The following is a 22,665-nucleotide window of genomic DNA, read 5'->3' as shown; positions in this document are numbered from 1 at the left end:
TCCGCATAGGCGGGAATACATCAAAGGGAAGGCTGTGGGGTCGGTTTGAAAAGTACTGCATGTATCAGTCGCTGCTCGCTGCAGGCGAAGATCTGCTATTTACAAGGTATGCAGGAGGGACAATTGTTAGGAGTTTTCGGTTGGTGGGGCTTGGGGATCCCTGCCAGCCACATCATAGGTGTGCTGCTACTGGGTGGGCCTCACCCTTGGCTACGCCACTGACCTGCTGCAACAGGTTTAAGCAGCCAAATCCCTAGAAGACAGCATTAAAAACAGCTGTTGTGATTGTGTTTTTAACCATTCAGCCTTGATCTTGTATGCAGGTGGGCGATGTGACCATCTTAGTAAACAATGCTGCAGTGGTTCATGGGAAGAGCCTGATGGAAAGCGATGATGACGCCCTTCTGAAGTCCCAACACATAAACACTCTTGGGCAGTTCTGGGTAAGCAGTGGATGCCAGGGATGGTTGTGTGAGCAGATGACCTTTGTTCATCGGGGATCAGCCCAGTTCTCATTTTTTCCAAGAAAGGCAAGAATGGAAACCCATCTGACACAGTGGGGCAAAACCATGATTGACTTAGCCTGTCCCTGACAATTTACTGTCAACTGGACTTATTACGATTGTTATGTTAATTAGCTAAGCCCCCTCCCAAGACCTGTCAGGTACATCCACAATGATAAAAAGAGGGGAGGTAAGTTCCGAACAGGCAAAGCTTTTAAAACCAAACTAACCACCCTGCTTTCAGAATTACTGTCCCTCATTTTCATCTATGGTTTTCGTATAGCGCTCGGTCCAGGGCTAGCTGAGATACAACGGCTGTTCTTTGGCCTACTTCTTCAGCATCTGCTTCCTTGATTTTAAGTTTCTTGGGAATCTGAGATCACTTCTTGTGCTACTACTACTACTACTACTATTTAGCATTTCTATAGCGCTACAAGGCATACGCAGCGCTGCACAAACATAGAAGAAAGACAGTCCCTGCTCAAAGAGCTTACAATCTAATAGACAAAAATAAATAAAGTAAGCAAATCAAATCAATTAATGTGAACGGGAAGGAAGAGAGGAGGGTAGGTGGAGGCGAGTGGTTACAAGTGGTTACGAGTCAAAAGCAATGTTAAAGAGGTGGGCTTTCAGTCTAGATTTAAAGGTGGCCAAGGATGGGGCATGACGTAGGGGCTCAGGAAGTTTATTCCAGGCGTAGGGTGCAGCGAGACAGAAGGCGCGAAGTCTGGAGTTGGCAGTAGTGGAGAAGGGAACAGATAAGAAGGATTTATCCATGGAGCGGAGTGCATGGGAAGGGGTGTAGGGAAGGACGAGTATGGAGAGATACTGGGGAGCAGCAGAGTGAATACATTTATAGGTTAGTAGAAGAAGTTTGAACAGGATACAAAAACGGATAGGGAGCCAGTGAAGCGACTTGAGGAGAGGGGCAGTATGAGTAAAGCGACCCTGGCGGAAGATGAGATGGGCAGCAGAGTTTTGAACCGACTGGAGAGGGGAGAGGTGACTAAGTGGGAGGCCAGCAAGAAGCAGATTGCAGTAGTCTAAACGAGAGGTGACAAGGGTCTGTGCTGGAACAGGAAGGATTTGGGGAGTTGTCCAAGGTGAGTCAGAGCAGCAGAGTGGCTTGTGGCAGGACATCAGTGCTCCATCACAGGGTTTCTCAAGCTTTCTGACCCTACGGAATATATATGGGAAATTTGCATACACTGATCTACCTGCGTGTTCTTTGTGATATCCTGAAAAACCTGACTGGTTATGGAGTCAGAAGCTCTATCTACTGTCCAGCCTAGCAGTTGGCATGGAGAAAATGGATTCCAAATTCCAGTCTAGAATCCATGAGTTCTAATCACAGCTTTAACGTTGATTGTCTTTATGACTTTGAGTGAGTCATTTTCATCAACCCAAGCCTCAGTGCCCACTCACAATAATAGTAATGACGTTGACCCTTTGACCTCTCTTTTTGGGTAGCCATGGTTACAATTCATAAACACATAAAGTACATAAACGTTGATGTACTGGGACAGACCAAAAGTCCATCAAGCCCAGCATGCTGTTTCCAACAGTGGCAATCCAGGTCATAAATACCTGGTGATCCCAAAAGAGTATTATTATCAAAAATATAGCCCACTGTATCCAATTTTCTTGTAGGAATCTTCCCAAACCTTATTTAAACCCTGTTATGCTAACCACTTTTATCACGTTCTCTGGCAACAAATCCCAGAGATTAATTACACATTGAGAGGCCCTTTTAATATCACGCGCCAATCTGAAGCTAACACCGGCCCAACGCAGCATTCCCGGCGTTAGCAGAAATAGTCAAAAAATATTTCCGCAGGTGCTAACCCAGTGGTAATCAGGCAACGCCACACGCTACCCAGTTACCGCCGGGTTAGCGCAGTAGCCCTTACCGCCACTTCAATGGGTGGTGGTAAGTGCTCTCCCCTGCATGGCCACACGGTAAGTGAAATCTTACTGCATGGCCATTTCTTTTTTTCAGCCTTATTTACCCATTGCGGTAAAAAGGGCCTCAATGCACGACAAAAATGGCCACCGCCACAAGCACAGGGCCTGTTTTACTGAAACTTGGTAAAAGGACTCCTGAATGAAGAAATACCTTCTCCAATTTGTTTTAAATGTACTACTTAGTAGCTTCATTGCGTGCCCCCTACTTCTTGTAATTTTGGAAAGAGTAAACGAGTGATTCATGTCTAACCATTCCACTCCACTCAGTATTTTACAGATCTCTGTCATATCTCCCCTCAGCCGTCTTTTTTTCTAAGCTGAAGAGCCCTAGCCTTCTTATAGGGGAGTCGTTCCATCCCCTTTATCATTCTTGGTTGCCTTTCTTGACTAGTTGCCAAGCAAGGAGTGGAAGAGTAGCCTAGTGGTTAGTGCAGTGGAACATGGAATGTTGCTACTATTGGAGATTCTACACGGAATGTTGCCAGTGGAGGAGTGGCCTAGTGGTTAGAGCACTAGTCTTGCAATCCAGAGGTGGCCAGTTCAAATCCCACTGCTGCTCCTTGTGATCTTGGGCAAGTCACTTAACCCTCCATCACCTCAGGTACAAACTTAGATTGTGAGCCCTCCTGGGACAGAGAAATATCCAGTGTACCTGAATGCAACTCACCTTGAGCTACTACTGAAAAAGGTGTGAGCAAAATCTAAATAAATATTAAATATTTGAGGTTCTACATAGAATGTTAATGTTGCTGTTCCACTAGCAACATTCCATGTAGAAGCCTGCCCTTGCAGGTCAGCAACCCGCGCAGGCTTCTGTTTCTGTGAGTCTGACGTCCTGCACGCACGTGCAGGATGTCAGACTCACAGAAACAGAAGCCTGCGCGTCCGCGTTGCTGATCTGCAAGGGCAGGCTTCTACATGGAATGTTGCTAGTGGAGGAGTAGCCTAATGGTTAGTGCAGTGGAACATGGAATGTTGCTACTATTGGAGATTCTACACAGAACATTGCTATAGTGGAGGAGTGGCCTAGTGGCTAGAGCACTGGTCTTGCAATCCAGAGGTGGCCGGTTCAAATCCCACTGCTGCTGCTTGTGATCTTGCGCAAGTCACTTAACCCTCCATTGCCTCAGGTACAAACTTAGATTGTGAGCCCTCCTGGGACAGAGAAATATCCAGAGTACGTGAATGTAACTCACCTTGAGCTACTACTGAAAAAGGTGTGAGCAAAATCCAAATAAAATATCCACCCCAGTATTACTGCATGAGCAAGCTGGTATATCTCCGGAGCAGGAGTGTTGTTTAAGCTGTTATTTGTGGTTCCCATAACATAAGAAATGTGGCTGGTGTGGATGAGGGCCAGGATGGTTTTGGCTAGAGCAAGGTTAAATTGCTTTCACATTCTTAAGAAGCTAAAGTCTAAGTCGGTCATGGTTTTTCTTCACTGTGTTCAAATGGTAGGAAAGTGAATAGGACTTTGTTGTTTTCAGAACTGTGTATTCGGAGACTGTTAGTGGGGGTCGATTTTAATTTTGTTTGCTTTGATTATGTTGTTGGTTCAGCCATGCCCCCACCGCTCTGGGCTGCCTGAAGTTGACCTGGGGAAGCGCTGAAGAAAAATATGAATGTGTTTATAAATGATAAAAATAGCTTTCCCTTTGAGCAGATGGTACCAAAAGCAGAATAGGGTTGACACTAAGGGTTCCTTTTACTAAGCCGTGGTAAAAAGTGGCCTGCGGTAGTGTAGGGTGTGAACCGGGCCAGTTTTTACCGCATCTACAAAAAAATGGCGCTTTTTTTTTAATGGACGGGAAAAGGGCTTGTGGTAAAAATGAAACCAGCGCTCCAAAAACCAGCCTCATCCCTTAACGCCACCCATTGATCGAGCGGTAAAGGCTCACGTGCTACAGACGCAGTGACCGGTCGGCGCACGCCAAGTGCTGATTACCGCCGGAACCGGCACGCGTAGGAGGAAAGAAATCATCCTGTGTTATGAGCGTGCGCCAAATCTGAAATTACCGCCAGGAGGGCACACTGGCCTGGCGGTAGTCTCATTTGGGGGCGCGCTGCACACACGTAGAGCCTACCATGGCTTAGTAAAAGGATCCGTAAGGAAGGTGTGGAAGACATGCGGAGAGATCTAGTTAAGCTTCGGAAATGGTTTAGACTCTGACACAGGGACGTAGCCCCCCCACCCGGCACCGCCGACCCCACAGCCGCCACCGCCACCACCACCTTTGACCCCCCCTCCCGCTGCCAACCCGCCGCCACCGTCGCCTACCTTTGCTGGTGGGCTACCCTAACCCCCGCCAGCTGAGGTCCTCTTCTTCCGGCACAGGGCTTTGTTCAGGATGTCAGACTCGCAGAAACAGAACAAAGCCTTGCAGATCAGCCACCAATGCGGCCGCTGGCTGATCTGCAAGGCTGTGAGTCTGACGTCAGACTCGCAGAAACAGAACGAAGCCTTGCGCCGGAATAAGAGGACCTCAGCTGCCGAGGGTTGGGGTAGCCCACCAGCAAAGGTAGGCGACGGCGGCGGGGGGTTGGCAGCGGGAGGGGGTCAAGAGGGTTAGCGGCAGTGGGAGGGGGTTGAGAGGGTCGTCGGCAGGGGGGTCTAGGGCCAAATCTACGGGGGCCCGGGCCCCCGTGGTCCCACGTAGCTACGCCACTGCTCTGACATTTAAGGTGTAATGATAACAATGCAGGGCTATGTATTTGGGTTGCAGAAAACCAAAGGAGGTGTCTGGCCACTTTAAGATCATAAATACGATTACAAGAAGAAACTGGCCAGCAGAAAAAAAGGAGGTGATATTTTCTGTGGGTATCACAGAGCTCCCCATCACTCCCCCTCCGATAAAAAGGATGACGGATTAAGTCCTGATGGCCGTATAGGATTTTCCAAGAGGTCTTCTGAGCCTGAGCTAGGAACGGAAAAGATGGAGGCAGAAGAGAATGGGGCACAGTTGATTGCTTGCTGACCCCAGATATTTAATGCCGGCCTGTTTCCAGTGAGTGGCATTGAATATTCGGGTTTTCACTGGCCAGCTAACACATAAAGGGGGCCCTTTGACTAAGCTGGTGGTAATTTCAGATTTAATTGGGTAGGAAGGCTCAGTGCCACCCTACACTAACCAGGGAGTGCCACGGTGGTCTGCACAGATATTGAGCAATACTGTTTTGGTAAGTGCCAGTAAATAATTCCTAATCAGCGGAATTTAACCAGTAGGAGCCTTCTTACCCAGTTAAATCCTGTTTGAATAATGACCCCTTTATTTTTGATACATTATTATATTTTGCTATCATATCATTTTTTAACAATAAATGTTTATTAGAGTATCAAAAATATACAAAACACAAACAGCAATACAACAACTGTAAATAACAGTGATGCACGTCAAAAAAATACAATTCACACTGTATAGAAAAATAACCCCTTAATCCCCCTCCCCCCAACCTTGTTATCATATCTTTTATTATAATGTATTTGACTGTTTCCCTCTGATGTAAATCACTTTGGCCTGTACTCTTGTCAGAAGAAGGCAGGATATGAGTATAGACATAATTTTATGAACGGACATCTAGTTCTTGGAATGCTATAATTTCACCATGGGAGAACATTCAATTCAAGCAGAAAGCAATGCATAGTAACATAGTAGATGACGACAGAAAAAGACCTGCATGGTCCATCCAGTCTGCCCAACAAGATAAACTCATATGTACTACTTTTTGTGTATACCCTACCTTGATTTGTACCTGTCCTCTTCAGGGCACAGACCAAAACGTTGCCTGGAAAACCTTTTCAAAGTGAACGTAAGTCATTTCTTCATAAAAAATTAATGCAAAATATGTCTCCTTCTGTTCAGACCACCAAGGCATTCCTGCCACGGATGCTGGAATTACGAAATGGCCACATCGTGTGTTTGAACTCCGTGCTGGCCTTGTCGGCGATCCCTGGAGCTATTGACTACTGTACTTCCAAGGCTTCTTCCTTTGCCTTTATGGAGAGCTTGACCTTAGGACTCTTAGATTGCCCAGGAGTCCATGCCACCACTGTCCTGCCTTTCCACACCAGCACCGAGATGTTCCAGGGCATGAGAGTTAGGTTAGTATACGGATCAGAAAGAGAATCGCCCCAACCTATGTAGCCTTGTCATGAGTTCTGCACCTGTCTTTATTTATTACTAGCTTTGACGAGTCCATTCTTCACACCCAAACACAGATCTGTCCGTCTCTGTTTCTTTAAATATTGCATTCCTTTGTCTGCTAATGGATTTTACATTGCTGTGCATAATTACAAGGCATGCTTACTATACCTGGCCTACTTTTGCATTCAGACAAAAGTTATTTCACATAATTGTTCCCGGTGGAAGGTAAGACGTATGCTACTACCTGGAGCAGTTGTGCAAAATAAATATATCATCCAAGACAGTGGAGGAAGAGAATAGCAAAGGACAGGCAGACTTGGGAGAGCAGAAACAGCTTAAACCAGGCCCGAATGTAATTTATGTTCAGATCTTCGTCAACAAATGTACAAAAATCTCCTCCGCCTCCTTGTACCAGAAGACATTAATCTCTTGAAGGCGTTGACCTACTTTTGCGGCCTGGTTCTGCTTCTCCACATGCAGGTTTCGACTCCTCCCATTTTAAGTTGAACCTGCCAATATAGGAGTGGGAAGGGTAATGTTCATTGCATAATAGAGGGACATGTGTATTATTAGATAGAACAATCCTTTGAAGGAGCACATTAAGAGGACCCACCAGTAAATATTGTTGGGATAATACACTGAGTAAAACACGAGTTATAAATATTGGAGTTTCATATAAAAGTTTATTGTTAATAGTTATGCAACAGCACAGTAATTATACATGTACACATTATAGATATAGGAGTAGACAAGAAGGAAGGGATAGGAGAGAAAAGTCTGGAAAACATTGATGATGGACATTTCAGGTTTAGTAATATGTACTAGACTTTGCTGTTATACAATTTATATTGACTGAGATGGAATTGTATAGCATGTGACCTCATCAATAAAAAATTGTTGAAACATAAGTTGAACCTGCCAAATGGTTGTATTCATGACTCCAAAGCAAAGCAAAAAAAAAGCACACGAGGGCCTTCAAGACTGGGACAATCAAGAAATACTTATTTGAAATTGACCCAACAAGGGCCGTGCTTTGGCAGGAATCCTCCTGCGTCAGGGCTTTTCAAACTTGTCTTTGAGGTCTCCTGCAAAAGGCTGGGCCAGTAGCTTGGTTACTTGTTTGAATTTCTGCCTTTTGCAGAAGTCTCCTCCTGAGCGCTCGGCAGGATTTAACCAGGTAAGAGCCTGTCCTTCCCAATTATATCAAAGTCTATTTTGTTTTCTTGTAGGTTTCCTAACCTGTTTCCTCCTCTAAAGCCAGAGACGGTGGCCCGGAAGACTGTGGAAGCTGTTCGGTTGAATCAGGCGCTTCTTCTCCTGCCTTGGACAATGCATGCCCTTGTCATTTTGAAAAGGTAAGTATATTTGATGTGGCTACGGAAGCCTATTGGAATGGACGAGTGGTAGAGCCGAGTGGGTGTATAACTGTACAGATGTACCTTGCAGCAGGTTGGTATCAGGAGAGAAAATGGACATTTGCCCACTGTTTGCCGAGTAAAGAGCAAATACTCAAAAAAACTCCAGACAGCTCAGAATACGGCAGCCAGACTAATATTCGGCACACCAAAATACGAAAGCGCGAAACCCTTACGAGAAAAACTACACTGGCTCCCACTAAAAGAACGCATCACATTCAAACTTTGCACTTTAGTCCATAAAATCATCCATGGTAACGCCCCAGCCTACATGTCAGATCTAATAGAACTACCACCCAGGAACGCAAAAAAATCCTCCCGTACACCCCTCATTCTTCATCCTCCCAAGTGTAAGGGTTTGAAATACAAATCAATGCATGCAACTACCTTTTCCTTTACGAGCACGCAGCTCTGGAATGCGCTGCCACGCAACTTGAAAACGGTCTATGAACTGACCAATTTCCGCAAACTATTAAAAACCTATCTCTTTGACAAGATATATCACAAAGATCAACATGTGTAACTGTATAATCTTTTGAACTTCTAGTACTGTCTTATAATGTCTTTTGCTTTAACACCATTATATAATTCACCACCATGTAACACAAACCTTCTATAAAACTAATGTATATTCACTCTATTTCCAGTACCCATGATGTATTGTAAGCCACATTGAGCCTGCAAAGAGGTGAGATAATGTGGGATACAAATGCAATAAATAAATAAAATAAATACTCATGAACTATGCTCTCTACATCCCCTTCCCCCTGCTCAAAGATGTGGGATGAAGCAGAATAAATATTCAATCACATGAGAAAAAAAGTCTTCATTTGGGCAACCTGGAGAATCGACACAGCTATGTGGAAGGACGTGGGGTTAGTTCTTGGGTAAGGTCAGCTTCCTGAGCTGGTCAGGGCTAAGGATGCTGTGGAATCAGCATTCGTGGTCCTAGGTGGGTGTTCAATCATGGCACAATGAGAGCGCTTAAGGCATTAATTGGAGCCAGATAAGTAAACAAATAGTACACAAACACGGGTGGATGCGCAGATCGCTATGAAAGCATGCGTCCATTTTAATGCATTGGACCTCCATTAGCATTACATTAACAAGAAAAAAAGAAAAACTTTTTCTTGTACAGAAAGAATAATGTCACAACCCAATAGAGGAAATCAATATAAATAACATATCTTTCAAGTGACAATTATAACTTAAGTCCACAAATTAATTGCGGCAAGGCACAATTCAAAGATTTAGCTCTAAATAATTACGTTTAAAGAAAAGAGTAGGAAGAACTTCCCAGGTATATATTTCACTTTACGGAGTTACAGGAACTGCTAACAGAGGAGGCACGACCGGGTTTTGTTTAGAGTCCAAAAAAGGCAACAGATGATCACTTTCGAAGAAAACATATTTAACTGACTGCAATTTAATAACACACTTGCAGGGGAAATTTAGCCAGGAAGTTCTCCCTAATTGGAGGACACGTGAACGAAGTTTCAAAAAGGATTGACGTCTTTTTTTGAGTTTGTCTAGATATATCGGGAAAGACCTTAACTTTACAGTCTGTAGCGAAAAAAGGTCTTTAAAATCCAGTCTCGGTCTGGTTGAAGAACAAAATCTACAATTAAAGTGGCAGCTTGTACTCCCAAAAGCTGATCTTCTAAAGTCTGAGATAAGTTTAAATTTAACTCCTCAAATGGTATCTCAGAATTCGTTGTTAATAACTGTTCCGTAGGTGTCTTAACATAGGGTAAAAGATAATAAATTCTTGATACTGGCGTTAGAACAAAGAGTAGCGGAGAGAGGGGGCAGCCCTGTCGCGTGCCTCGGTGTATCCCAAACTCCGACGACATCACACCATTCACTTGTATCTGCGCCTTAGGGTCCGAATACAGAGCTCTGACAGCGGCTAAAAACCCCCCCACTAAACCCATATCGGTGAAGGGTAGCGAAAAGAAATCCCCAGTCAAATGCTTTTTCGGCATCGAAACTAACCAGTAATGACGGTTTATCCAGTCTCTCTACCTGTTCCACGGAAATAAAAATCTTACGCAGATTGTGTGTAATAGTACGCCCCCCAAATAAATCCTACTTGAGGATCCGCTATCAGATCAGGAAGCACCCGAGCCGTAGGGTTAGCCAAACGTTTCGCCTCTACATTAAGCAAAGAGATGGACCTGTAAGAAGAGGGACTCTCCGGGTCTCTCCCCTGCTTCAGCAACACGATCACATTAGCCAGTTGTAACGATTTCGGGAGTTCTCCCATTTCCACAAACTGATTGAAGGACAACTGCAAAAATAGGAATGACAGACGGGCACAAAAGTCTTTCTCAGTTTTTAACAGTTCACCAGTCTCTAACATTAATTCACTGGTTGGTAGGGACTCAAAATTTCCAAACTATACAAATTTTGATGTTCAATTCATTCAGCTTCAAACAATTTGAACGAGACCATCTGTCAGCCGGAGAAACAGTTTGGCTCAAAGTTTGTAAAGTTTCCTCAAAGAAGTTTGGTAGCCATGTTAGTCCACTCTTAAGGTTATCAATAGAAATCAAACAAAATAAAACATGGAAAAGAAAATAAGATGATACCTTATTTTATTGGACATAACTTAATATATTTCTTGATTAGCTTTCGAAGGTTGCCCTTCTTCGTCAGATCGGAAATAAGCAAATGTGCTAGCTGACAGTGTATATAAGTGAAAACATTCAAGCATTACTATGACAGTCTGACAGGGTGGGAGGATGGGGGTGGGTCGGAGGTATGCATGGGGATATCAAAGCATATCATTGATATTCTAACAGGATGGGTGTGGATAGGTGAGGGGAGGGTGATCAACAGAGAAATACAGCTTTATGGTTTATAATGGGCTAGGAATCATAAAGCTGTATTTCTCTGTTGATCACCCCACCCCTCACCTATCCACCACACCCATCCTGTTAGAATATCAATGATATGCTTTGATGTCCCCATGCATACCTCCGACCCACCCCTATCCTCCCACCCTGTCAGACTGTCATAGTAATGCTTGAATGTTTTCACTTATATACACTGTCAGCTAGCACATTTGCTTATTTCCGATCTGAGGAAGAAGGGCGACCTTCGAAAGCTAATCAAGAAATGTATTAAGTTATGTCCAATAAAAAAGGTATCATCTTATTTTCTTTTCCATGTTTTATTTTGTTTGATTTCTATAGATTCTACATGGAATGTTGCTATTCCACTAGCAACATTCCATGTAGAAGTCGGCCCTTGCGGATCACCAATGTGGCCGCGCAGGCTTCTGCTTCTGTGAGTCTGACGTGCAGGACGTCAGACTCACAGAAACAGAAGCCTGCGCAGCCTTCTACATGGAATAGCAACATTCCATGTAGAATCTCCAATAGTAGCAACATTCCATGTAGAATCTCCAATGGTATCTATTTTACTGTCATAGTAATGCTTGAATGTTTTCACTTATATACACTGTCAGCTAGCACATTTGCTTATTTCCGATCTGAGGAAGAAGGGCAACCTTCGAAAGCTAATCAAGAAATGTATTAAGTTATGTCCAATAAAAAAGGTATCATCTTATTTTCTTTTCCATGTTTTATTTTGTTTGATTTCTATTGATAACCTCAAAGGAGTTTAATTCGGGATAGAGTAAAAAGTTGTCATCAGCATATGTCAGTATGAATTTCCCCAGGCCAGATAAAAATTTGCTTATCTGAATGTAACTCACCCTGAGCTACTACTGAAAAAGATGTGAGAAAAAATCCAAATAAAATAAACACACCTGTAAAAAAAAAAAGGCCTTTTTAAATTTTTTGCCGAAAATGGATGTGCGGCAAAATAAAAATTGGTGCGTGTCCATTTTTGGGTCTGAGACCTTACCGTCAGCCATTGACTTAGTGGTAAGGTCTAATTCGGTAATTGCATGCGTAGAATGACGATTACTGCCTATTTTTTGCCGCACACCAGAAAATAAACATTATTTTCCAGCACACGTAGCGGACTTGTGTCAAAAATGGAATTAGTGCAAGAGCCACACAGTAGCCGGGCGATAACTCAAAATTGACGCACCTTGGGTGCACGTAGGCACCTACGCAGCTTAGTAAAAGGGCCGCTTCATTATTTATTTATTTTGGGAGATTTATTAACCACCTTTATGAAGAGATTCACCCAAGGCGATGTACATCAGGTACAATTTAACATAAAACTTACAATTTTGTTACTACTACTACTACTACTTAGCATTTCTATAGCGCTGCCAGGGTTACGCAGCGCTGTACAAGTTTAAAGATGGGGAAGGACAGTCCCTGCTCAAGAGAGCTTACAATCTAAAGGTAACAAACTATGTAGTAAGTGTAGGTAACCTGAATGGAGAAGGTGGTTATGCGCCAAAAGCAAGGGAGAAGAGATGGGCTTTGAGTAAGGACTTGAAAATGGTCAGGGAGGGCGCATGGCGTATGGGCTCGGGAAGTCTGTTCCAGGCATAAGGTGATGCGAGGCAGAAGGGGCGGAGTCTGGAGTTAGCGGTGGTGAAGAAGGGTACAGATAGGAGTGATTTGTTCTGAGAGCGGAGGTTACGGGTGGGAACATACGGGGAAAGGAGGGTAGAGAGGTAATGGGGGGCTGCAGATTGAGTGCACTTGAAGGTCAATAGGAGAAGCTTGAACTGTATACGATAGCGAATCGGGAGCCAGTGAAGCGACTTGAGGAGAGGGGTGATATGAAAGTAACGGTTCACGCGGTAGATGAAACGTGCGGCGGAATTTTGGACAGATTGAAGGGGGGCTAGGTGGCTAAGCGGGAGGCCAGCGAGGAGAAGGTTGCAATAGTCAAGACGAGAGGTAACGAGTGAGTGGACGAGGGTTTGGGTGGTCTGTTCAGAGAGGAATGGGCGAATTTTGCTAATATTATAGAGGAAGAAGCGACAGGTCTTAGCTGTCTGCTGGATATGGGCAGAGAAGGAGAGGGAGGAGTCAAAAATGACTCCGAGATTGCGGGCTGAAGAGACGGGGAGGATGAGGGCGTTGTCAACAGTGACGGAAGGTGGGGGAAGAGGAGAAGAGGGTTTGGGTGGAAAGACAAGGAGCTCAGTCTTTGCCATGTTCAGTTTCAGATGCCGGTTGGACATCCAGGCAGCAATGTCTGAAAGGCATTTAACAGTAGTAAAATAACCAAGAATAAACATAAATACAATAAATGAATTAAACTTCTCTTGTTCTTCTCTCCCTCCTCCCTGACAGCATACTCCCTCAGTCGGCACTTGAAGAAATCCACAAGTTCACGGGAAGCTACACCTGCATGAATACTTTCAAAGGGAGAACATAGAGGGAGAGAGAGACGACTCTGATATGCAGAAGGTCAACAGAACACCAGTCTGACAGGACTCCAATGTTCCAAGTTTGACTTTCAACACGTACGGCTCATGTGACTAGCGCTCCTGTGAGGCAAGAGTTCTTCCGGCACCAAGACCTCTGTTCAGGGCCAAAGGCAACTGTGGCTATTTGGAGGAAGAAATGACATTTTTGAATGTTTTTTTTAAACATTTTTTTACAGTTTTATTTTAACAGTAAATCTTGCATGTAGCATTAAGGTTCAGTTGATATATATTTTTTTTTATTCTGCTATGCTTTGGCGGCAGGTTTTTTTTTTCCGGTGACTATTTCACAACGTGCTACGAAGCTTGTCTGTGACTTGGAAATTTATGATCTGTTAAATTTGGCTACCAGAATGGAAATTTTTTTTAAAAAATGAGCTGAAGAATTTTCTGGATATAAAGTATGTTAAGATACAGGTTTAGTTGCGTTGTGGGTGACAGTGCTATAGAGTCTCAGATTACACAATCTGCTGCATTCTTTACTGATTGATACCTGTATCCCTTTGGTAGATGGATTCTACCTCTGGGACGTCTTCCTGTTAGAGCTAGAAAACCTAAATGTTGAGACCGAAGGTGGGACTGAACTGCCTTGAAGAATGAAGGGTGCGCTGTTAGCTATGGGCGAATTGTGTCAAGATGGACCCCGAATCACAGCAGGTCATTGGTCTTTTCATCCTTGCTGGAGTCGCATCATTTCTCCTGTACTAAGCCCAGTCCCTGAGACTTGTTTCGTGGTGGAACTGCCTGATCCATTACTGTCTTTATCAATAGCTGTAGAGAAATGTGGGTCATTTATGGAAAAGATGCTTTTGAACTAATTCGATCATGATTGTGAATGGAAATAAAGATGAGTGAACCTGTTTGTTGGAAAATTCCATTGATGCATTTTTTTTTCAGCTTGGAGAAGAGACGGCTGAGGGGAGATATGATAGAAGTGTATAAAATAATGAGTGGAATGGATCGGGTGGATGTGAAGCGACTGTTCACGCTATCCAAAAATACTAGGACTAGAGGGCATGAGTTGAAGCTACAGTGTGGTAAATTTAAAACGAATCGGAGAAAATTTTTCTTCACCCAACGTGTAATTAGACTCTGGAATTCGTTGCCGGAGAACGTGGTACGGGCGGTTAGCTTGACGGAGTTTAAAAAGGGGTTAGATAGATTCCTAAAGGACAAGTCCATAGACCGCTATTAAATGGACTTGGAAAAATTCCGCATTTTTAGGTATAACTTGTCTGGAATGTTTTTACGTTTGGGGAGCGTGCCAGGTGCCCTTGACCTGGATTGGCCACTGTCGGTGACAGGATGCTGGGCTAGATGGACCTTTGGTCTTTCCCAGTATGGCACTACTTATGTACTTATGTTTTGGTACCAATGTCTTCATATCTCTCTCTAACTTTTTTTTTATGCTTATAAGTGTAGCCAGCGAATCCTCCTTTCCTTTACTTCGTCTAAATATTTCTAAATCACATGGTACCCGGTCAAAATAGCCCCGATAAAATGGCCCTGACAAAAAACGCTCCAAGCAAAGCTCCCGACGAAATAGTCCCTGACATAACAGCCACTGTCAAAATGGCCGGCCCACAATATAACCCTAATTTATTTATTTATTTATTTGCTGCATTTGTACCCCGCATTATCCCACCTATTTGCAGGCTCAATGTGGCTTACATTATATTGCAAAAGATATAATTATGAACAGAGTAAGAGGTTTGTTCTAAATTAACATAATACTATGTAAGAAATACGGAAGATATGTTTGTAGAATGATTTACATAACACATAATAAAAAGCAGTAAAATTTAATGACCAGTAATGATAATATTATTAACATAAGCAATTCAGAGGGCTCAGTATGTGGTTGGTTTAGATATAGACTAATTAAATCGTTAAGGAGGATTCTTATCGTAAGTTTCTTCGAACAAGTGCGTTTTCAATAATTTCCTGAGGTCCGTCAAGTCACGTGTTATTTTTATAGAATTCGGTAGTTTATTCCATGCTTTTGTACAGAGGTATGTTAAGGTAGATGCGTGTAATGATTTGTATTTGAGTCCTCTGCAATTGGGGTAGTGGAGGTTTAGGAAGGTACGTGATGAACTTTTGATGTTTCGTGCCGGTAAGTCAATTAGGTCTGACGTGTATGAAGGAGCTTCTCCATGGATGATTTTATGGGTTAAGGTGCAAATCTTGAAAGTAATACAATCTTTTAGTGGAAGCCAATGTAATTTTTCTCTGAGGGGTTTGGCGCTCTCATCAGGGGCGTATCTGAGGTTCGGCGGTAGGGGGGGGCAGGGGCTAGAGTGAGGGGGCACATTATAACCCCCCCCCCGGCCGCCGTCCCCCCCCACCGCCATTAACCCTCCCCCGCCTACCGCCAACCCTTTCCCCGCCTACCGCGGTCAAATACCCCCGAGGTCCGCTCCTGCTGGTTTTTTAAAATATTACTTCAGCTGGCGGGGGACCCCAACCCCCGCCAACCCAGCCGAGGTCTTTAACTTCTTCATCCTCATGCTGTTAAAACTGCAATGCATCCTTCCAGTTGGACGGAGTTTGACGTCGCAGCACGTTGTACGTGCAGGACGTCAACGTGCTGCAACGTCAAACTCCGTCCAACTGGAAGGATGCATTTCAGCTTTAACAGCACGAGGATGAAGAAGTTAAAGACCTCGGCTGGGCTGGCCCCCACCAGCTGAAGTAATATTTTAAAAAACCGGCAGGAGCGGACCTCGGGGGTAGGTGACGGCGGTAGGCGGGGAAAGGGTTGGCGGTAGGCAGGGGAGGGTTAACGGCGGTAGGGGGGTCCAGGGCGAAATCTGTGGCCCCACGCAGATGCGCCCCTGGCTCTCATATTTCGCCTTTCCAAATATAAGTCTAGCTGCGGTATTTTGTGCAGTCTGAAGTTTCTTAATGGGTTTTTCTTTGCATCCTGCGACAAGTTAGCCTCCTGACCAAAAGGCCCGATCAGACTGCCCAGAATATGGCACTGCATTTTTATTCTAGGGGGCTATTTTGTCAAGGGTTATTTTGTGGGAGGGGCCATTTTGTCAAGGGCTATTTTGTTACTAGGCTTCTTTGTCAGGGCTATTATATCGGGGTGCCGAATCACATACTGTATAGTAAGTAGAAAAAGTGCAATAAAACAGTGGAGATATTAATGTTTATAAAAAATAACCATTTAGAGGACAAAAAGCATCTATTATATGTTTTATGTTTAATCCAAATTTAATATACGGTCAAGGCGGTTTACAACATTTAAAAGATAAGGAAAAGAACACCAAACCTTTGAGCTATGGGATATGGGCGATGGGCAAACCACTCGAGCACACTGAAACGTTGCCAAAAGCCAAACTGAAGAAATGGGTTCGCAGGGCAGTCTTAAATCTTGGAAAGGAGTGCTCCGTACGAGTAGGTGAAGGCAAATTCCAGAGTTTAGAGCCTACCTCGGTGGTTGCCAAACCTAGTCCTTGAGGCACTCCAGCCAGTCAGGTTTTCAGGATACCCACAATGAATATTCATGAGAGGGATTTGCATGCTGGGGTGCCTCCAGGACTAGGTTTAGGAACCACTGGGCTAAATAATAAAATGCTGAGTGCCTTGTTGATTCGTAATGGGCAGCACCGGGCGATGGGAGGCTAGGGGGTATAAGATATGTAACATCCCTATAAAATAGCAATTAGCTATCCAGATAAGGAGTTGTGATATTGCTTCCATATCCCATCACTAGTTGTCCTCCTCATTCTCCCTCCCCACGATGCCCAAGAGGACAACTGGATTGGTGACTGCTGGAAGTCCCGGGAAGATCTGTGGTGTCTGGCCTGGCCCTTCCTCTGCTGTCTGGTCTCAAATCTCCACCTCTGCAGGTTTGTGGCTCTGCCGTCTCTCAAGTCTCCAGACTTCCCTCCTGCCTGGCTATCGTTGACTCTGGATTGGCAGCAATACAATGATGAGTTGAAACGAGTTTAGAGTATGTTAGCTCTACAGATGTTTCATCTGGAACTCTTTGAGGCTTGCTCCTCTTTTTCCCAAATGTAAGCATGATTAGCACTTTAATGTGAGAATCGTTTTTTTCTTGGGTTGATACCAAGATTATACGTTTTTATTCTCTACCCCTGAATATTGTGTGTAATATGTGGAGGGGCATAATCGAAAGGGGTGCCCAAGTTGTACTGAGGACATCCTCGCAGGATGTCCCGGCGAAGGGGTGGGGAAACCCGTATTATTGAAAGAAGATGGGCGTCCATCTTTTGTTTCGATAATACGGTCAGGGACGCCCAAATCTTGACATTTAGGTCGTCCCTAGAGATGGTTGTCCTTAGACTTGGTCATTTCTGATTTTCAACGATAATGGAAACTAAGGACGCCCCTCTCAAAAATGACCAAATGCAAGCCCTTTGGCCGTGGGAGGAGCCAGTATTCCTAGTGCACTGGTCCCCCTGACATGCCAGGACACCAGCCAGGCACCCTAGGGGGCACTGCAGTGGACTTCAGAAATTGCTCCCAGGTGCATAGCTGCCTTACCTTATGTGCTGAGCCCCCCAAAACCCACTACCCACAACTGTACACCACTAACAGCCCTTATGGGTGAAGGGGGGCACCTAGATGTGGGTACATTGGGTTTCTGGTGGGTTTTGAAGGGCTCACATTTACCACCACAAATATAACAGGTAGGGAGGGATGGGCCTGGGTCCGCCTGCCTGAAGTGCACTGCACCCGCTAAAACTGCTCCAGGGACCTACATACTGCTGTTACGGAGCTGGGTATGATATTTGAGGCTGGCAAAAAATATTTTAACCTTATAAATATGGAAGCTATTTTAAAACATTTTTTTAGGGTGGGAGTGGGTTGGTGACCACTGGGGGAATAAGGGGAGGTCATCCCCGATTCCATTTTGTGGTCATTGGTCAGTTCGGGCACCTTTTTGTGGCTTGGTCATAAGAAAAAAAGGACCAGGTAAAGTTGTCCAACTGTTCGTCAGGGATGCCCTTTTTTTTCCATTATGGGTCAAGGACGCCCATGTGTTAAGCACGCCCAAGTCCCGCCTTTGCTATGCCTCCGACACGCCCCCTGGAACTTTGGTCATCCCTGCGACGGAAAGCAGTTGGGGACGCCCAAAATTGGCTTTCCATTATACGATTTGTGTTGAAAGATGGGCGTCCTTCTCTTTCGAAAATAAGCCTGATAATCTCCCAAATATTGAAGAATAATTATTGTTTTCATCATTTCTCTCCTTTTCTACCATTAACAAACCGTGCAGCTATATTTTGCATCATGTAACATCTGGTGCTGAATTCTCCATCCACTTGATTACATTACATCTCTTAGCAATAAAACATGCTTTGTGTAAAAAGGATTAAAATAATAAATCTTCCCCTAGGATAGCAGCTACTTTATTCATGGACACTATTAATAAAGGATTATCACCTGGTATATTCTCTCTCTAATATATATTATCCCAAAACAGGTGTTGCATCACAAGACCAGATACAGTATAGAAACGAACTTGAAGATACAACCACCTTAGGACACTTATTCTATTGTCTAATTCCCACTTCATAGCCCCAACTCTTGTTGACATTGGTCTTTTGCATGAATTTGAATTAGAGGTTTTGCATAGAAATCCATTACAATGTTTAATTTGCATAAAACTGTTCTTTAAATACCTCAGCTGAAAGTGCATCTTCCAGATTGTCCTGCTGGTTGGGAGAGGGGGAGGGCATTTGATGTTGTTCTTGGTTGGTTGTTTTGACTTGTCAATTTCCTCCTGCCATTATGGGCTTCCAGCTCGATTGGAACCAGGGTTGGGATGATCTTCATTTCCAAATGCCAGACATATATTTTTTTTAATTATTATTTTATATTCCATCCCAACTTAAGCCCGGTCATTGCAATGACATTTAGGCTGGGGATTATGGACCATAACTTCTTCCAGAACCCTGCAAGCATCATCCCTGAATCTGGTCACTAGGTGTTAACCATCGTGCAGTGGAGCAAGACCTTACGAAGGGGGTTATGGCTGCTGCTGCCACCACAGTTTTTCCTGCCTCGGCCAATCTGAGGAACAGCAGATCCAACTTAAGGATCAAATCAGGGGACCTATCACTTCAGCCACCAGTTCAGCCTAGTACCTTCCATTTTAATTCCAACTCTTAATTATCAGGCTTTATCAGATGATGGAGAAATGATGACTAGGTTTCATACATGTAATACTTGGAAAGGGTACGGGTAATTTGATATACTGCCTTTCTGTTATAGTTTGTAACCTAAATATGGCCTCTCTATCAAGTTATTCATGATATCTGGGACAAACCTTTAGTAACTACCTGTTTGTAAGCAGGTGAGGTGGGGTACATATTTTATACTTTAGTGCACTCAATAGTAATAAATCGATCAGTAACAACATTCATAATAGAATTTGCCTTAATGTTTACAGCCTCAACATCATATTTTACGATAATCAAAATTCTTCCATTGTTCCACATTCATTGTTGTTAGGTGTCCTGTTTGTCCACTTTGACTAGATCATGAGCTCCAAGGAGCAGGGACTGTACAGCTCTGTGTACATCTCGTATGAGCTGTACCAATCATGATAATAATAATAGTTACATGATTGGCTTGACAGGGATAACTAAATAAAAATGCACTGTATCTTGAGACATTCAAGTGCACTATTATAGACCTTTTCAATAAAGAATTTTTTTTTTTGCATTCAGAATGGGAAAAGTCAGTTTTGCAGAAGGGCTTTTCCGTTGTACTTTGTTGGCCAACCCCCTTCAGCCCTCCATAGAACGGTGAATGTTGAGAACGTTTTTTTTAGAAAATGCCTGTCAGCTTAATGATGCTATTAAAGCTGATAATACACCTCGAGTCTTTAGTATCTTTGGAGCTGAACAATGTGCATTCAACGAATTGTTAAGCTCTGGAACTCTTTGCCGGAGGATGTGGTAACAGCGGTTAGTGTGTCTGGGTTTAAAAAAGGTTTGGACAAATCCCTGGAGGAAAAGTCCATAGTCTGCTATTGAGACAGACATGGGAAGCAACTGCTTGCCCTGGGATTTGTAGCATGGAATGTTGCTACGCTGAGATTCTGCATGGAATCTTGTCACTCTTTAGGATTCCAGAATCTTGCTATTCTTTGGGGTTCTATATGGAATGTTGCCACGATTTGGGTTTCTGCCAGATGTTGGGCTAGATGGACCATTGGTCTGACTCAGTATGGCTACTCTTATGTTCTAATGTGACAAAGGAAAGGGTCAGTTGGGCATCAGCCAATCAATGCGAGATTCTAATCCCACTTTCTAGACCACTCCCATTAAGTGATGTGTACAATAACAGATGTGGAAGTGCACAAAACTGAAGCAACTCTACTGTTGCAAAAGTAATCAAAATATTAAGTAAGAATTATAGGGTTGGTATTCAACATTGTTTAAGGAGCAGGAGAGGCTCTTGGCTGCTTAAACCATGCTGAGCAAGTTGGCTACTGATATTCAGCAGCACTGCCAAGTTAATATCGGTTCTGACTACCATATCACTGTCTGGGTAGTGTTGGCGCAGTCTTTGGGCAGAGTAAGGGAGAAGCTGGTAGTTCTGTCTACATTGGTCCTATTCAGTACCAGGCCCACATAGCTAAGCAGGCAGATAGCATCGCACGAAAGACAGCCTATCTTTGCCCATTTAGGTTTTACTTGACAGTAGGCCAAACCAGTTGTGGGGAGCAGAGAGATTAAATGGAATAAGGCATGCAAACTCTACTGAGCAGAGAAAGAGGAAGTGTGGTCTGGCTGTGCCAGATTAGGTGAGAGATCAAGAGATGTGTGGAGAGTTTTCTTGAGGCAGAAGAGAATGTGAAGAGATCTTTCTTGGTGGAGCGAAGAGAGAACGTGAGTGAAGAGCGCTTTCCAAATAAGGAAGAGAATGTAGGAGACTTTTGCAAAGATCGGGGGTTGTGGCAGGAGTGTAGCCAGCTTTTCGATTTGGGAGGAGCCCAGAGGTGGACTGGGGGAGGCAATGCATCCCCCTCCCCTGGTGCACCAAAAATAATACCGTTCCTGGCGGGGATGCTGAAGCCCCACCAGCCAAACCTCATCCTCGTGCTGCTGCAGTACAGAAGAAGTCAGCAGCATGCCTCCAACCACTGATGCTGGGATCCCTGAGCATGATCAGTTCTTGTGCAAACTGAGCATGTGTGAGGACTTCCAGTGTCGGTGCCTGGAGGCACGCCATAGACTTCTTCTGTACTATAGCATTGTGAGGAGAAGAGGAGCATCTCAGCAAAGAATTTATTTGGCAGGGCTTTGGCATCCCTGCAAACCATTTAATGGGAGCTACATGTATGGAGGAAGCCTGAGCACAAAGTGGGGGGCCCAGGCCCCCAAGCCCCCACCCCGTGACTACACCACTGGGTTGTGGCACAGCTTCCCATAAATTAGAGAGTGAGGAATATGGGAAGCGCTTTCATAGATTGGTGAGGGAACATACTTGGGATTGAGGACAGAGAAAACGGGAAAACAGCAAAAGAAGATCCAAAATGGAAAGGAAGAGAGAGGACTATGAGTAAGGGAGAATGGACAGTGGATGGGGAGAAGTTAGAAAGAACCCATGATGGTGAAGATGGAGAGATAATCAGATATAGAACTTGGGGTGAGGAAGAGAAATAAAGAACTAGGGATAGTGGTAAAAGGAAAAGATGGAAAGGGAGAAGGTGAGAGGGAGAGAACACTGGACGCAGGTAGGGTGATGGAAAAAGAGGAAACCAGATGGATGGAGAGAGAGAACTAGGATTAAGGAGTGTGTGAGAGAGAACCCTGAAGGGTGAAAAGGAAGGAATGCATGGAGGTAATATAAGAGGAAGAAGATGAGGAATGGAGGAAAGAGCATAGAAGAAAGATGAAACAAGAAAGAAAGGATAAATGGGCAGAAGTTGGAGAAGGGGTGAGAAAGAGATTGCATTAGTACAATATGCAGCACTGAAGGAAACGTAGAAGGAACAGAGAAAATAGGAAGTCTAGGAACCAGAGAGAAAGATTCGTTTGGGACACATTTTGCCATGGATATTCCAGCTGTGAAGATGGTTGTACCAACAGCATTGACCACCTGGCTGGAAGGTTGTAAAAAGTGCTCCAAGAAAGACCTGGCATAGGCAAATCAAGGCTGAAGAAAAATAGCTCCACCTCTGCATGGATGATGTTACTGCAGCTACTTGAGACTGACTGCATTGGAAGAGACTCGCTATGAATGCTCTTGCCATGGCCGCCATGGCACCTGTGGGACAGCCCTAC

General features: G+C 44.1%; 1 protein-coding gene across 1 annotated transcript in view; it reads left to right on the top strand.

The window, feature by feature from the left end:
- DHRS3 (dehydrogenase/reductase 3) overlaps positions 1 to 13,754 on the top strand; it is a 46,656-nt gene extending 32,902 nt beyond the window's left edge. Inside the window, exons 3-6 of the mRNA XM_030185709.1 lie at positions 324 to 443; positions 6,329 to 6,567; positions 7,840 to 7,965; positions 13,257 to 13,754. Of these exons, the coding sequence (XP_030041569.1) occupies positions 324 to 443; positions 6,329 to 6,567; positions 7,840 to 7,965; positions 13,257 to 13,341 (570 nt within the window). The 3' untranslated portion in view covers positions 13,342 to 13,754. The remainder of the gene's footprint in view (positions 1 to 323; positions 444 to 6,328; positions 6,568 to 7,839; positions 7,966 to 13,256) is intronic.
- Positions 13,755 to 22,665: the final 8,911 nt, after the last annotated feature.

Source organism: Microcaecilia unicolor, chromosome 13 (assembly GCF_901765095.1).
Source record: "Microcaecilia unicolor chromosome 13, aMicUni1.1, whole genome shotgun sequence".
NCBI classification, from domain to species: domain Eukaryota; kingdom Metazoa; phylum Chordata; class Amphibia; order Gymnophiona; family Siphonopidae; genus Microcaecilia; species Microcaecilia unicolor.
Note: the sequence above shows the minus strand (reverse complement) of the source record. Positions and strands in the feature narration are given on the sequence as shown.